This window comes from Kogia breviceps, chromosome 3 (assembly GCF_026419965.1).
Source record: "Kogia breviceps isolate mKogBre1 chromosome 3, mKogBre1 haplotype 1, whole genome shotgun sequence".
NCBI lineage: Eukaryota > Metazoa > Chordata > Mammalia > Artiodactyla > Physeteridae > Kogia > Kogia breviceps.
The window spans coordinates 176,364,673-176,381,310 of NC_081312.1; the positions used below are offsets into that span (position 1 = coordinate 176,364,673).

Below are 16,638 nucleotides of genomic sequence, written 5' to 3' on the forward strand. Positions count from 1 at the left end.
TTTACATACAAGTCTTTGTGTGAATATACATTTTTACTTATCTCAGATAAATAATTAGGAGTGGAAGAGCCAGATGACATGATAAGAATAGATATAAATTTTAAAAAGTATTTAAATTTAAATATTTCCTAAAGTGGTTGGATATTTTACATTCTCACCAGCAGTAAATGAGAGTTCTAGGTGTTCCTCACTTTTGACAACACTTGATACGGTCAGATTTTGACATTTTAGTCATTTTAGTGAGTGTATAGTGAGTGATAATATCTCACGGAGATTTTAATTTGTATTTCCCTAAAGATTAATGACGCTGAGCATCTGTTCACGTCATAGTTCGCCAGCCATACGTCTTCTTTAGTGAAGTGTCTGTTCAGATTGTTTGCCCATTTAAAAAATTGGGCGGTTGATCGTGTTACTGAATTGTGAGACCACTTTACGTATTCTAGATGCAAATCTTTTGTTAGGTATGTTTTGAAAATGTTTTTTTCCCAACTCTGTAGCTTGCCTTTTCGGTTTTCTTTTAACATTCTGAAGAGCAGAAGTTTTTAATTTTGATGAAATGCAGTTTACACTATTTAAAGAAATCTCTGCCAAACCTGATGTCACTAAGATCCTTTCTTGTGCCTTATTCTATTAATTTGTGGGTTTAGCTATTACATTTCGATTTATGATTCATCTCAAGTAAATTTTTATATGAGGTATGAGGCAAGGGTTAAGGATCATTTTTTGCCTATAGCTATCCAATTAGTCCAGCCTCACTTGTTGAAAAGATCATCCTTTCCTGCTTGAATTGCCTTGGCACCTTTGTCAGAAATCAGTTCATCATTTATGACCCAAAGGGTCTACTTCTTGGTTTTCTATTCTATTCCATCAATCTATATGTTTATTCATATGCCAATATCACTTTATCTCGACTACTGTGCCTTTAAAGTAAGTGCTGAATTCAGGTTGCGTGAGTGCTTTCTCCAGCTTGTTCTTTTTCAAAATTGTTTTAACTATTCCAGGTCCATGAATTTCCATATACATTGTAGAGGAGCTTGTTGATTTAATAAAAAAGCCTGCTGGGATTTTGATTGGGATTGTGTTGTATCTATAAATCAATTTAGAGATAACTGACAGATTAATAACATGCATCTTCTGAATCATGAACATGGTATGTTTCTCCATCCAGTTAAGTCTTCGGTTTCTCTCAGCAGTGTTTTGCATGGTTTTGTACATATTCTGTCAAATTTATCCATAACCATTTCATATTTTTATGTAATCGCAACTGGAGTTTTTTAAAATTTCAATTTTTGATTGTTCATTGTTAGTACATAGAAATGCATTTTTTTGATCTTTGTAACCTTGCTAAATTCACTTATTAATTCCAGTAGTTTTTTTGTAGATTCCTTAGAATTTCCTATATAAATGATCATGGTTATCTAGGAATAAAAACAGTTCTACTTTTTCCTTTCTAATCTGGATGCCATTTTTTTCTTTTTCTTCCATATTATACTGGCTAGGACCTAAAAAACAATGTCTAGTGGAAGTGATAAGAACAGAGAGTCTTGTCTCATTTTCTGATCTTAGACTTAAAACATTTAGGCTTTCACTATCAAATGTACTAATGGTTATGCTTTGTAGGTGCCCATTTATCAGCTTTAGAAGGTTTCCTTCTATTCCCAGCTTGCTGAGAGCTTTTACCCTAAATGTATATGGGACTTTCTCAAATGCTTTCTCTACATCTATCTGCCCCCTGGCTCCAACGTTTTACATTTTTCCCACATGCAAAATACGTTCATCCTCATCCAAGGCCTCAGAAAATCTCATTCTATAACAGCATCTACTTGAAGTCAGGATCTCATTACTTAAATCAGGTTTAGGTGCAGTTGAAGCTCCTTGAATAAGTCTATCTTGATTGGAAGACCCAGGAACTAAAGAGACAAGTTATCTGACCCCACAGCCCACATACCATGGTGGGACATAGGCTAACCACTAAAGACCCTCCTCTTGGGTCATGGATTTATCTATTCCCACTGGAAACGTGTGATGGTTCCTAGGCACAGAAATTCAGACATGTATGTTATTAGAGTAAATGTCTGGGTTACCAAAATATCAGTTTTCTAGCTGGATGGCCAGATGCTGGCATGTTACATGTAATAGAACTGGACAGACTTGAAGCATGGCTCAGAGGGAACTCAGGCAACAAGGAAACCAGTAATGGGATCAAAGCCCACTGCAAAGATAACTCAGTGCTGTGCCCTCAGAATGAGAGGCTAGAACAACCTGTGTAACTCCTTTCTATCTCAAGTCTGGATTGTTCCTAGAAATAAGGTGCACTGGGATGAAGTAGACAGAAAATTAGTTAAGGGTAAGAGTTCAATTATGGTAGTTTTCTGATAAGGACCCTCTTTTTTGTTAGCTTCACGATCAATGAAAGTTCAGGTTACAAAACCTACATATAAAAGTCAGTAGCATTTCTATACACTAACCATGAATCATCTGTGAGAGTAAAAGAAAATGATCCCATTTACAATATCATTAAAAGCAATAAAATATTTAGGGATAAATGTAATCGGGGGGGTGAATAATCTCTACACTGAAAACTACAAGACACTGATGAAACAAATCAAAGAACACACAAATAAATGGAAAGAAACTTCATGTTCATGGATTGGGAGAATTAATATTGTTAAAATGTCCATACTACTCAAAGCCATCTATAGAGTCAATATAATCCCTATCAAGATTTCAGCGGCACTTTTTACAGAAGTAGAAGAAATAATCCTAAAAATTATATGGAGCCACAAAGTCCCCAAAAAACCAAAGCAATCCTGAGAAAGGAGAATAAAGCTGGAGAAATCATACTTCCTGATTTCAAACTATATTATAAACCTATACAGTCAAAACAGTATGGTACTAGCATTAAAAACAGAGACACAGACCAATGGAACAGAATCAAGAATACGGTCAACTAATATTTGACATGGCAGCCAAGAATACTCAATGGAGAAAAGATAGTTTCTTCAATAACTGGTGCTGGGAAAATTGAACAGTCATACAAAAGAATGAAACTAGACCCCTATCTTACACCACTCATAAAATTAACCCAGAATGGATGAGTGACTTAAATGTAAGACAGGAAACCATAAGACTAGCCGAAAACATAGGGAAAAAGCTTCTTGACATGGGTCTTGACAATGTTTTTTTTTGGATATGACACCTAAAGCACAAGTAACAAAATAAAAAATAAACAATTTGGGACTCTGCATCAAACTAAAAAACTTCTGCACAGCAAAAGAAATAACCAACAAAATGAAAAGGCAACCTACACAATGGGAGAAAATATATGGAAATCATATACGTGATAAGGGGTTAATATCCAAAATACATAATGATCTCATACAACCCAATAGCAAAACCCTAAATAATCCAATTAAAAAAATGGGCAGATGATCTGAGTAGACATTTTTCTGAAAATGCTCAAATGGCCAACAGGTACATGAAAAGGTGCTCAACATCACTCATCCCCTGGAAAATACAAAGCAAAACCACAATGAGAGATCACCTCCCACTTGTTAGAATGGGTTGTCACTGGAAACACAAGAGGTAGCAAGTGTTGCCAGGGATGTGGAGAAAAAGAAACCCTTGTGCACTTGTTGGTGGGAATGTAAATTGGTGCAGCTGGTATGTAAAACAATACACAGGTTTCTCAAGAAAATTAAAAATGGAACTACCATATGATTCCACTTTTGGGTATTTATCCAAAGGAATCAAAACACTATCTTGAAAAGATATATGCATCCCATGTTCGCTGAAGCATTATTTACAAATAGCCAAGACATGAAAGCAACCTAAAAGTCCGTCAATGGATGAATGGATAAAGAAGATGTGGTGTATGTATACAATGGAATATGATCCAGCCGTAAAAAAGGCAATCTTGTCATTTGAGACAACATGGATGGACCTGGAGGGCATTATGCTAAGTGAAATAAGTCAGACAGACAAAGACAAATACTGTATGATCTCATATATGTGGAATCTTAAAAAACAGCAACAATAATAACAACAACAATAACAAAAAACTCATGGATACAGAGAACAACAGATTGGTGGTTACCTGAGGCAGGGGGCAGAGGTGGGACCAAAATGGGTGAAGGTGGTCAAAAGGTACAAACTTCCAGTTATAAGATAAGTCAGTCAGTCCTGGGGACATAATGTACAGCACAGTGACTGTAGTTAACAACACTGTATTGTATATTTGAAAGCTGCTAAGAGACTAAATCTTAAAAGTTCCCATGATAGGAAAAAAATTATGACGGGCATTCCCTGGAGGTCCAGTGGTTAGGAATCCACGCTTTCACTGCCGCAAGCTGTGTTGCACAGCCAAAAGGGAAAACAAAAAAACTCTGTAACTTCACGTGATGATGGATATTCACTAACCAGACATATTGTGGTGATGATTTTGCAATATACGCATGTATCAAATCATTATGCTGTCTACCTGAAACGAATACGATGTTATATGGCAATTATATCTCAATTTGACCAAAAAAAAAAAAAAAAAGGATAAATGAAAGCCACCAAGCGTAGGAATCACAGAAAGATTCAAAATTATTTCATATGCTTCTCCTAAAACTAAGGGTACATCGTTCCATACCTTATTGCTTACCTATACTTACTGATCCTGCCTTTTTACTACAACCTCTTTGACTTTTTAAACTAGGCTCTTAATAGGCCAGAAAATAAACTGTACTGAAAACAGTAATAGACAAGCATGGAACAAAAACCCTTCAGGGAGCGCGTCTTTTAATTTTTACAAAGTGACTCTGGTCAACTCCACCTTCTCCCACTCCTCCATCTGGCCACAATCACAAATCTCCATTTCTGGAAAAAAAGCACTGTAGCAACAAAGAAAGCCCTAATAGCCACAAAGCCAGCCTCCCTTCCAAGTGAATAACAGAATCCCTTGGTGGTGGGAAGCGGGGAGCCAAATAGTGATCTTGTTGGGCCCAAAGTTATGCCACGGAAACTCAGTCCTAAGAAGAACCTTAAGTACACACTCCTTCTGCTGAAAATATGAGCCTCCAGACCAGCTCTGAACACCTCTTGTGCTGTCCTGAGGTTTGCGATGCAAGATCTCGCTGCCTGGCAACAAGCGTGGTGCTCAACTTCTAAACGGCAAAATAAAACATGATTGGTTCCCCGTGGGCAATATAATAGCACCAGTTAACCGCTTACAGTTCAAATAAAGCGGCAAAGTAATTCACAAACTGGAGTCCGTTCCTAGCATAGGCACGAACTCATTGATGGAGTAGTTTAATTTCTTCTCTGATACTGCTAGCAAACCGACAGTTTAACATCTGCTTCCCACTCTATAAAAACACTTTGTATTTTAATGACAATGTGCACATTGAGTTGTTTGTTTTCAGAAGTAACTCCTGGACTGGGGGGAACCACAGAAGAGGAAGGGGGCGGGGCAGAAATCGACCACGGATACTCAGTTCATGGAGATGACTTTTATACGCCAGCGATTTAAAAGTAAAGAGTTCAAAATAACACATTTGTTAACACATAGTTTCTGTGGATAGCTAACCATAATTTTTTTCCTGGCCTGCATTCCCAAGTTGGTTTCATAGAAGGCTTTATTGTCGTCCCAGAGCATTGTTTTGCATTAATTTCTATGACAAGGCACCCAAAACACATGGTGCTGAGAGTAACAAAACAGAGTTAGGGAAACAGTCATGACTTGGCACAAAGTGTGACAAGCTGTAAAAAAGGGAATGTTTCAATATCTGAAGCAGTGTTGATTTCCTATGAACAACCTTTTCTCTTCTAAACAGTATCATATTCTTTTCAAGCGCATTTAGAACGCAAGTCAAGCTGTGTTTTATTTTTGATTATAATAAACACAGTCAGTTTACTGTAACAAAGACATGGTAGTGGTGATCAGTTGAAAGGCAAAGTACGACACCATGAGCTGGACGGGGGGTGAAGTCGGGGAGCCTGGGGGTGGGGGCGGGTAGTCAACTGATAAAATAAAAGACCAGCCGTCTGGAAAGTTCGCTTAAAAGAACATAAAAAGGCAGTGTTTTCTTATGAGACTAACACAGAATGCCAAAATATCTGGCTGGGCTCTTTTTTGTTGTCACTTATGGCAATTTGTAACTAAAAATAGTAAATCCTTCAAAATACTGGGCTCTCATATTTGTTTTTTTAATCCCTATAATAAAATACAAAAATTTTGTACACTGCTTTAAATTGTAATACTCTTTCTTGTATAAGACTCTTCTACATAGTAAGTATATTTATTAAAGAACTACTCAAATTGTTTTCTCCAAAACAATCATTAAAAAATGTTTATAATTATGCATGCATTTAGATTATGGATAAAGGTGAAATGAAGAGTTCACAGTAAACCGTTACAAATAAAGTTTATAAAACTTTCATGATTAAGTTCCTGGATTCAAATTTATTAAGAAAATGTAAATCCCCTTACCATTTCTTGCACTACTGATTTTTCAAAATCAAGCTCACATATTAATTTGTCTCTGCCATTGATTAGCTGAAAGAGAGGAATATTACATTTTGATTAAAGGTAAGAAAACACTCAAGATTCCTCCTCAGTGAAATTTAGTGAAACATTTTGATTCTAAATGTGAGAAAAATGGATCCCAGTATGATCAAAGCAAAAATGAAATGTCCATAGATTACCATGTAATAATGATATACTACTATATAATTATTTTTATTATATAAGCAAGCAAAACATATATAAAAATGACAAATTATTTACGACCTTTCTCACCCCACCCCCCAAAAAATGTGACTCAATGCATAATAAAGCAAGTCCTACTCTATCAAAAAGAGCAATTTTGCTTTACTCATTATATGAACCATTTCTCTTATTTTAGGTTTTGGTGCTATATTTATAGGCATATCAAGCCATATTCATAATAATTGAAAATAGCCATCAAAGCATATACTGCAGGGCCTTTATACCAACTTGACTTGCTTCAGTATTTTATTTTATTTTTTTATTTTTTATAAATTTATTTTACTTTATTTTTGGCTGCATTGGGTTTTCATTGCTGCGTGCGTGCTTGCTCTAGTTGCGGTGAGCGGGGGCTACTTTTCGTTGTGGTGCCTGGGCTTCTCACTGTGGTGGCTTCTCTTGTTGTGGAGCATGGGGTGCATGGGCTTCCGTAGTTGCAGCACGCAGGCTCAGTAGTTGTGGCTCGCAGGCTCTAGAGCACAGGCTCAGTAGTTGTGGCGCACAGGCTTAGTTGCTCCGTGGCATGTGGGATCTTCCTGGACCAGGGCTTGAACCTGTGTCCTCTGCATTGGCAGGCAGATTCTCAACCACTGCGCCACCAGGGAAGCCCCGCCTCAGTATTTTAAATGATCATTTGCAATTTGCATGTAGTATATACACTGACAAAATTCAACCCTTGGTTTTGACATCCATTCAATTCAATTAATTCATATATTCATTAATTTAATAAACACATATGGAACACCTTTCAGATGCCAGACATTCTGTTCGGCTGTGGAGGTAGGGAAACGAAGTTAAACAGATCCCTTCCCTGGAGCATCTACAGTATGCTAGGAGAGCAACGTGAAAAAAATGACTGCAATACATAAGAAAAAGGTTAATAAGTCAAATCTTCAGGTAGTCGAAAAGCATAAAAATCCACATAACCTGGCAACCGTAATTATAACAAGTTCTGCTATACCCGGTGTTAATGGCACAGAAGGGCCATTTGACAAGGGTCTTGAAGGATCTGCAGAAGTTCAACAAGTTGGAGGAAGAGAAAATGGCAATAAAAACAGCAAAGTAACCACAGAGAAGCCTGGAGTAATGGAGGAACTGGAAAAAGTTTGGTGTTTGTGGACCCAGGGTGCACAGAGACAGGAACGGCAGGAAATGAAGGGAGACAGAGATTCAGGGTGATATTATGAGGGGGCTTGTTCACCTCAATTAGGAGTGGAGGGCAGACTGGTGTAAAGTGAAGAATAGGGGTTGGTTCAAATCAGAGCTCTGCTGCTTACTAGCTGTGTGGGTAAATTAATTCTATGCTTCAGGTCTTCATTTTCTCATCTATAAAATTAGGATAATAAAAACCAACTTTGAAGAGTTCTTCTGAAAAGAATTTGAGACAGCAAATGTGAAAGTGCTCAGCTACTCCTGGCACATAAAAATCACCCAGAACATTTTGAGGCAGGCTGATTTTATGCTGAAGGCAATGGGAAGCCACTGAAGGTTTTAGCATGTAAGATTAGGGTATTAATAACCATAGCAGGGGTGTGGAAGCTAGATTTGAAGGGGATGAGAGTGGAGACAGGAAAATGAAGTGGGAATCTATGGAAATGATGGGGTCTCAACTAAATCTGTGACAATATTGTTGCAGAGAAAGGGGATGGGGGTAAATTTTGGAAGGAATGTCTACAGACCTAATGACCAACTAGATATAAGGTATGAAGGAGAGAGTAGATGGGAATTCCCTGGACTCCACGCTTTCACTGCCGAGGGCCAGAGTTCAATCCCTGGTTGGGGAACTAAGATCCCACAAGCCATGCCATGTGGCATGGCCAGAAAAAAAAAAAAAAAAGGAGAAAGTAGAGAAGGACCCGAGATTTGTCACTTGGTCCTCTGAGATAGATGCCAATGTCATTCATTTTAGTGGGGAACACAGCCAAGTCCAGATTTGAGGAGTAATGAGTTCAAGATTTGACACTGAATTTGATGAACATGTAAAGTATTTTTTTTTTTTAGCAAATATCTTTGAGAGCTAATATAAAGGTAATAAAGGATAGACACAGTTCTTGACCTCCAGGGAGCAAATAGTCCCAGGTATGCGGGGGCACAAAGGAAGCCCCTAATTATCAGAGGGGACAGAAGGGGACTGTCAAAGAAGTCTTCCCAGTGCATGTAACATGGAAATTAAGGGTGAGGACAGAGTTAATATTAAAGATGTGGTATTCAGGGAAAACATGAAGTGGGGGGAAGGTTCGGAAGTCATTTGTAACCAGATGTGCCAGTTATGGGAGAGTCTGAAGTCAGACAGAGAGAAAACGAAGACCAAGGATAAAGAGAATTCCCAAGAACAGCATTCAAGTGAAAGATGGAGGAAGAGGAACCATTGACAGATATTGTTTAGGAAGGTGTGAGGAAGTGAGCAGAACATCAGAAGCAAGCATTGCTGCAGAGGGCATCTCTGACATGGGGCATAGTCCTGCCACAGAGAGTAGAAGATTCAAGAAGGAATGAGACTGAAAAGGATTGAGGGCGAGATGAACCTCATGATGACCTTACCAACAGGAAAAACTAGCAACAGGGGTGTAAAGAAGGGGCTAGTAGATACAGATTTCTTTTAGTTGATATTTGAAAAAGAGTGAATGGTAATTACTTCAGGGGTGATCAGGGTCAAGGGACACCACCCAGAATGATGGCTTGGCTATGCTTAAAGGCATATGAGAGAGAGAGAGGCTGATGAAGAAAGGTCCCAGAAGAAGAAGAAGGAAGCTTGTGAAAATGACTATACTAACCAAAACAATCTACAGATTTAATGCAATACCTATCAAATTACCAATGGCATTTTTCACAGAACTAGAACAAAAAAATCTTAAAATTTGTATGGAGACACAAAAGACCCCGAATAGCCAAAGCAATCTTGAGAAAAAAAATGGAGCTGGAGGAATCAGACTCCCTGACTTCAGAATATACTACAAAGCTACAGTAATCAAGAAAATATGGCACTGGCATAAAAACAGAAATATAGAACAATGGAACAGGACAGAAAGCCCAGAGATAAACCCATGCAACTTTGGTCAACTAATCTATGACAAAGGAGGCAAGGATATACAATGGAGAAAAGACAGTCTCTTCAATAAGTGGTGCTGGGAAAACTGGACAGCTACATGTAAAAGAATGAAATTAGAACACTCCCTAACACCATACACAGAAATAAACTCAAAATGGATTAAAGACCTAAATGTAAGACCAGACACTGTAAAACTTAGAGGAAAACATAGGAAGAACAGTCTTTGACATAAATCACAGCAATATATTTTTTGACCCACCTCCTAGAGTAATGGAAATAAAAACAAAAATAAACAAATGGGATCTAATGAAACTTAAAAGCTTTTACACAGCAAAGGAAACCATAAACAAGACAAAAAGACAACCCTCAGAATGGGAGAAAATATTTGCAAATGAATCAATGGACAAAGGATTAATCTCTAAAATATACAAACAGATCATGCAGCTCAATATCAAAAAAACAAACAACTCAATCAAAAAATGGGTGGAAGGCCTAAATAGACATTTCTCCAAAGAAGACATACAGATGGCCAAGAGGCACATGAAAAGCTACTCAACATCACTAACTATTAGAGAAATGCAAATCAAAACTACAATGAGGTATCACCTTATACTAGTTAGAATGGGCATCATCAGAAAATCTACAAACAATAAATGCTGGAGAGGGTGTGGAAAAGGGAACCCTCTTGCACTGCTGGTGGGAATGTAAATTGATACAGCCACTATGGAGACAGTGTGGAGGTTCCTTAAAAAATGAATAATAGAATTACCATATGATCCAGCAATCCCACTACTGGGCATATACCCAGAGAAAACCATAATTCAAAAAGACACCTGCACCTCAATGTTCATTGCAGCACTATTTACAATAGCTAGGTTATGGAAGCAACCTGTCCATCCACAGACAAATGGATAAAGAAGTTGTGGTACATATATACAATGGAATATTACTCAGCCATAAAAAGGAACGAAATTGGGTTATTTGTAAAGATGTGGATGGACTTAGAGACTGCCATACAGAGTGAAGTAAGAAAGAGAAAAACAAATATTGTATGTTAATGCATATATGTGGAATCTAGAAAAATGGTACAGATGAACCAGTTTGCAAGGCAGAACTAGAGAACAGAAGTAGAGAACAAACGTATGGACACCAAGGGGCGAAAGGGTGGTGGTGTGATGAATTGGGAGATTGGGATTGACGTATATACACTAATATGTATAAAACAGATAACCAATGAGAACCTGCTGTATAGCACATGGAACTCCACTCCGCTGTACAGCAGAAACTAACATAACATTGTAAAACAATTATATCCCAATTTTTTAAAAGTCAAAAAAAGAAAGGAGAAGATGGAGTCAGGCAAATGGGTGGAAGGATGGGGTCAAGGCAAAGAAGAATGTCCCCTCTTCTGATGAGAAGGAGTAAAGGTGAGGCTAGGTAAGCTAAGTGACAGGGTGAGCAAGAGAGTGGAGAGGAGAAAAAAAAATCCAGGAGTCTGCTATGTTCTCTGTGAATGAGGGAACAGAGAGGAGGAATGGAGTATGGAGTTGGGGAAAGTAGTAATGATGGAAAGAGCCGCAGTGGGTGGTTAGAAAAGGTGCTAATTACAGATACACATGACTACCTATAAAACAGATAAACAACAAGGTCCTACTGTAGAGCACAGGGAACTATATTCAATATCCTGTGATAAACCATAATGGAAAAGAAAATGAAAAATAATATATATATGTATATATATATAACTGAATCACTTTGCTATACACCTGAAACTAATATAGCATTGTAAACCAACTGTACTTCAATCAATCAATACGTTTTGTTTTGCTTTTTTAAGGATGCTAATTAGACCCAAGGGAAAGGATGGGTAGAGAGAAGGCATAGCACCTAAAGGCAAGGGTCAGCTTGTCTCCAATGGCACAGCTCAAGCCCTGAGCAGGGCTGGGGAACAGTGGGTACTGGTCACATGAGAGCCTCAGAAGGGGAGGTGGTGGTGTAGTTGAAGATGTGAAAGGCTGAACAGCGGGTTTAGAAAAGTAAAGGAATGAGAAGTGGAAGGAAAGGAAAAGATTTTGTGTTGAGTCTTATACCTTGGTCTGAAAAGAAGTGTCACTGAGTTTCCAATGGGCAACAATTACCGGTGAACACCAAGGCCATTGGCCCCAACCCTTCCTGCCTCCGTAGATGTCTCTCAGCAATTATCTCTTCTCTCTGTTGTACTTTTACTCTCTCATTCTTCTTTCCATCGACGTCATTTAAAAATACTCTAGTTTCATCTTTTAAAAAATTCCTTCCTCAACCCCATGTCCCCCTCCAACTACTCCCCGACCTCTCCCTGGCCATCCGCAGCCAAACTTCTAGAAAGTTGCACACGCCCACCGTCTCCACGTCTGCATTCACCCCCCATTCTCAACTGCTTCCACCACGTTCCAGTAAATGACCCTCATTAATTACCAGGGTCATTTTACTTGCCAAAGCTAATTGTCCAATCCTCCCTTTTTAGCCTTTTGCACACCTGGCCTCTGGGCAGCACTGGGCACGCTGAATGATTCCTTTCTCTTTGAAACTCTTGCCTGGCTTCTGTGATAGCCACTCTCTCTCCTGCTTTCCCCCTGCTCTACCGCCCTTGTCATTTTCATTTGAATGTCAGTCTTCACTTCTCTCTGCTTAATCTCTCCCACCTTCAGCCTTCTGAAAGACCACAGCTTTTATTGCCTAACCATCTCTTGAATTCATCCATCCCCTTCAGCCCCGTGTCACCACTCTCTTTCTGTTTCAGGACTTTATATTTCCCCTAGTTTATACAAGAAATCTTTTAACTGGCCTCTCTGGCTCTGGATTTTCCTCCCTCCCGTTCTTCTTTTTTCTGAAACACGAATCCGATCCTGTCCCAACGTTCAAAGCCCCCCATCCTCTCAGAAGGCAACTTCAACCCCCTTGGCATGAATAACACTCCTCCACGATGTGCCCTGCTTCTCACCACCCCTGTTCCCACACCTCCTTGCGGCCAGAGCAAGTCATGTGCCCTCTCCCTTCTCTTGTTCTGGCTAGTCCACCTCCCCTCCATCCTTTCCTGCTCACGCTGACCTTGCTTCCAGGAGTCACCTCGGTGCCCTTCCTCCAGCCTTGCCTGATACTTTACGGTCCAGGCTGGCTGTGCGACCACCTGCCCCCACGGCAAGTGACGCTGCCCTGCTTCCTGACACTGATCACACCTGGGCTGTAATCTCTGACGACTGCTCCCTCTCAGAGGGAAACTCATATTTACAAATTTATAAATTCACGTATTCGGCCACAGCTGGAACACAGATTCAGCTGTCATTTGATTATTAAAATTTAAACATAAAAGCTACCGAATCCCGTAATTGACAGCATTTAGCCCATGGAGACGGCAAGAGGTCAGCCTGCCCAAATTCCATCCCATTTTCAACTTGTTTTTAATTGCATCCTGGACTGAAAAGGGGAACATGTGGTTTATCCAGAGGCTTCTGAGATGCCCCTTTCCTCTCTTCCGGTTCTGTTGACTCCTCCCTCACACCCCAGACTCCTCCCTCCTCTTCCTGCCCCAACAGGAATTCTCACCACGTGGTCTCACCAGATCCCACCTCCTGCTCTAGCCATACCAAATCAGAGTTCCACGGGCGTAGCTTACACTTTATGCAGCTCTTTCACCCTCCTACCCACCTGGAAAAATCACTTCAAGTGAAGGAGTGTGAGATAGGTGTGGAAGAATTTGTGAAGCCTTTTTCTAGAACCTTCCAGGTAAAGCCAGGCATCTCTTCTCTATGTACATACTTCTATTACAGTCCCTATCACACTGGCCTATGGTTTTGGTCTCTCCCTCCAGACTTGATCTCCTCCACAGCAAGCCTGCGTGTGTGTATGTGTGTGTGTGTGTGTGTGTGTGAGATGTGTGTATATAACCGTTCTGTATCTCAGCAGTGCCTGGCACTAAAAGGCATCTGATGAACTTTGGAAACAAACCGGTAAATATCAGCTCTCATTTTGTTCAAGAACTCCTGATCTGTTTTCCAATTGACAAAGCACTTTGACGTACATTATCTCATTCTGTCCACACAGTAAGCCTGTGACTCAGGAAGGATGAGGAACCAGCCCAAGTGGCCATAGTGTCAGAAATGGAACAGGAACCCAGGGTTCTAGAGATTTTTCCTCATCAATAAATACCAAATTATTCCTACATTCAACATCTAGGTAGAAACCCAGTGCATATAAAGAAAAAAGAAAAGAAAAGAGAAAGGATAAAAAAAGATGATCATACAAACTATGGATTTGCTATATTTGTCTAGAACAGAGCTGTCGAATAAAAATATAATGAGTCATATATATAATTTTAAACTTTACAGTTTATAGCTGAACTTATGGTCTTGTTAAAAAGGTAAAAGAAACAGGTAAAATTAATTTTAATAATATATTTTACTTATCCCAATAGCTATTCAAAATAGTATCATTTAAATGGGTAATAATCCACATTAAAAATCATTAGTGAGATATTTCACATTTCTTACAGTACCTAAGTCTTTGAAACCCAGCGTGTATTTTTCGCTTAGAGCACATCTCAATTTGGGGGCTAAAATTTCACGGGAGATACTTGATCTGCATTTAGATTTCATAAAATTTACCAATAAAAAGGTAGATTCACATATTCAAGTTATTCAAAATATACATAAAAGTTTTTCAATACCTGAAACAAATATCAGTATTTTTATACTGAAATTTAAAAATTAAAATTAAACAATTTAAAAATTCAGTTTCTCAGTTGCACTAGACACAAGTGCTCAGCAGCCACCCGTGGCTGGTGGCTACCACGGGGCCCTGCGGCTCTAGAAAGCTGAGGCAGCATTTAATCGAAATACTGAAACCCACACAGGGTACGACCAGCCACTCAGGGGGGATGTTTCTTTCTAACGAATGGCTTAACGGTGAGAGTTTCTGCTTTAATTTCCTTCAACTGCCCCCAGAGGAGAGCAGGCTCATCTGACTCACCTTTCCCAGCGACAGGACCGACTGAGTTGTTTAAGAAACTTTTACATAAACTGAGATGGTTCCCTTGCAGGTCATTAAGCGAAACTAGAAAGCTGAGATTTCTTTTTTAACCTTAAACTCTGAGGCCAAGAAAGTTAAACCTGTCCGTTCTGTAGACTCTTGCTATCTCTGTAAGAATGGCATCTGCACCCTCATCACTGAAAACAGGATGAAGCATGAGAAAATGACATCATGTTGTGAAAACCTGTGATGGATTCAGGGATCACAGAAGACATCTCCCAACTCTGACCGATCACGGTACACATTTGTTTACAAAATAGCTCTTGGAAGTAATTTTATCTAAAACCTAAGAATACCCAGAACTGCAAAATCAGGTTGAAATCTGAATCTAAGTCACCTGAGCTCTGGAGAAGAGGCTAGTGTGACTGAGGAACTGAATTTTAAATTTTATCTAATTTTAATTAAATTTTATTTAAAAATTAACACTCGACTCAGTTCGCAGAAAACCTTTACGTTTATTTGGAATAATCGAGGATGTAAATCCACATTTCGTCTACAAATTTTATGAACTCTAACTACACTCTCATTCTCTGAGTCACTCAAAGAGTATTTTTATTTTTAAGTGCGCCAGCAGCATGCAGAGCGCTGGGAAGAGATCAGAGACCGCAAGACAGTACTGTCTCTGGGCTGTGGGGTCTTCGGCAAGGCAGACCGACCGTCACAGAAAAGGGTTTTGAGAGCTAAGAAAGCACAAAGCAGGAGCCCCTGACCTGGGCGTGGAGGGCAGGAACTGCCGCGGTCCTGCGGCATTAGATGCCCCAGGAAATCTTGATCTTCATGATATCAAAAGAATTTCCTGCTCTAAATACAGATTTCCTGGATATACAGACCCAGTTCATTCATACACAGAAAAATGAACACAAACCGACATCTGATCTGAAAATAAGGCTGCTCATTTTTAATGATAGCATTTTTCCACAAGCACATTTTCGGACTCCCTGTGTCACATGCTTTTTCACTTCCTCACAGTCAACAAGGTAGATACTCAGTTATCCCAAATAAAAGAAAACATGAATTTGTTTTCAAGACGGAATCCTTTTTCATTACTAAAGAAATAATCCTGAGTAACGGGCGAGATTACATACAGAACCTGACTTTTCGCTACATCGTAAGGCAAGGGGGACACACGGCTATTTCACCAATTATGCTGATATTTCCATTGAAAAGAGTCATTCATCAACGTAAAAAAGTTACAGTACCTTCTGAATGGTTTTATGATCCTTTTCTGCCATCTCTTTCAGACTTATAATTTCATCTTCTGTCAACAAAAGGAGAGAGAGGCCAACCATGAAATTACAAGCTTATGGCCCTGTATTCAATCTGCCAGCTTCAGGGCAGGCCGTACACTGCTGGCAGGCATGCTGGACGCAAGTCCTAGCAGGACTCTGACCTTCACAACTGCCCTTGACATTCACAGCCTTCTTCCTGCTGTTCAGATGGCTGGTCAGATAGGGATTAAGAACTAAGTTCAAGATCCAAGTGTGGCTGAGGGTTGAAAGCTTCTCATCGATACTAGCAAGAGACATTTTTGCTGTTAAGTCACAGCCAATACAAACGGCTTTAGCAGGTGGTACTTTATGACTCAGTCAGGACTACCGAACTACCGAAACCTGAAAAAGCATTCCTATCCCACAGCAGAAGAGAAACGAAACTACACTGGCGTGGTATAATTTTACATTCAAGGAATACTGCCCTACATCTGATTTTATCGATGTTTTGCTGTAAATTTTGAATTGCCTACTCATAGCTTTTTCATTGTGTGACTAACATAAAT

General features: G+C 39.3%; 1 protein-coding gene across 1 annotated transcript in view; it reads right to left on the reverse strand.

Annotated features, from left to right (window-relative positions):
• C3H10orf67 (chromosome 3 C10orf67 homolog) overlaps positions 1-16,638 on the reverse strand; it is a 115,689-nt gene that overhangs the window by 42,637 nt on the left and 56,414 nt on the right. Inside the window, exons 7-8 of the mRNA XM_067030739.1 lie at positions 16,064-16,122; positions 6,476-6,541 (exon numbers count right to left, since the gene is read on the reverse strand). Of these exons, the coding sequence (XP_066886840.1) occupies positions 6,476-6,541; positions 16,064-16,122 (125 nt within the window). The remainder of the gene's footprint in view (positions 1-6,475; positions 6,542-16,063; positions 16,123-16,638) is intronic.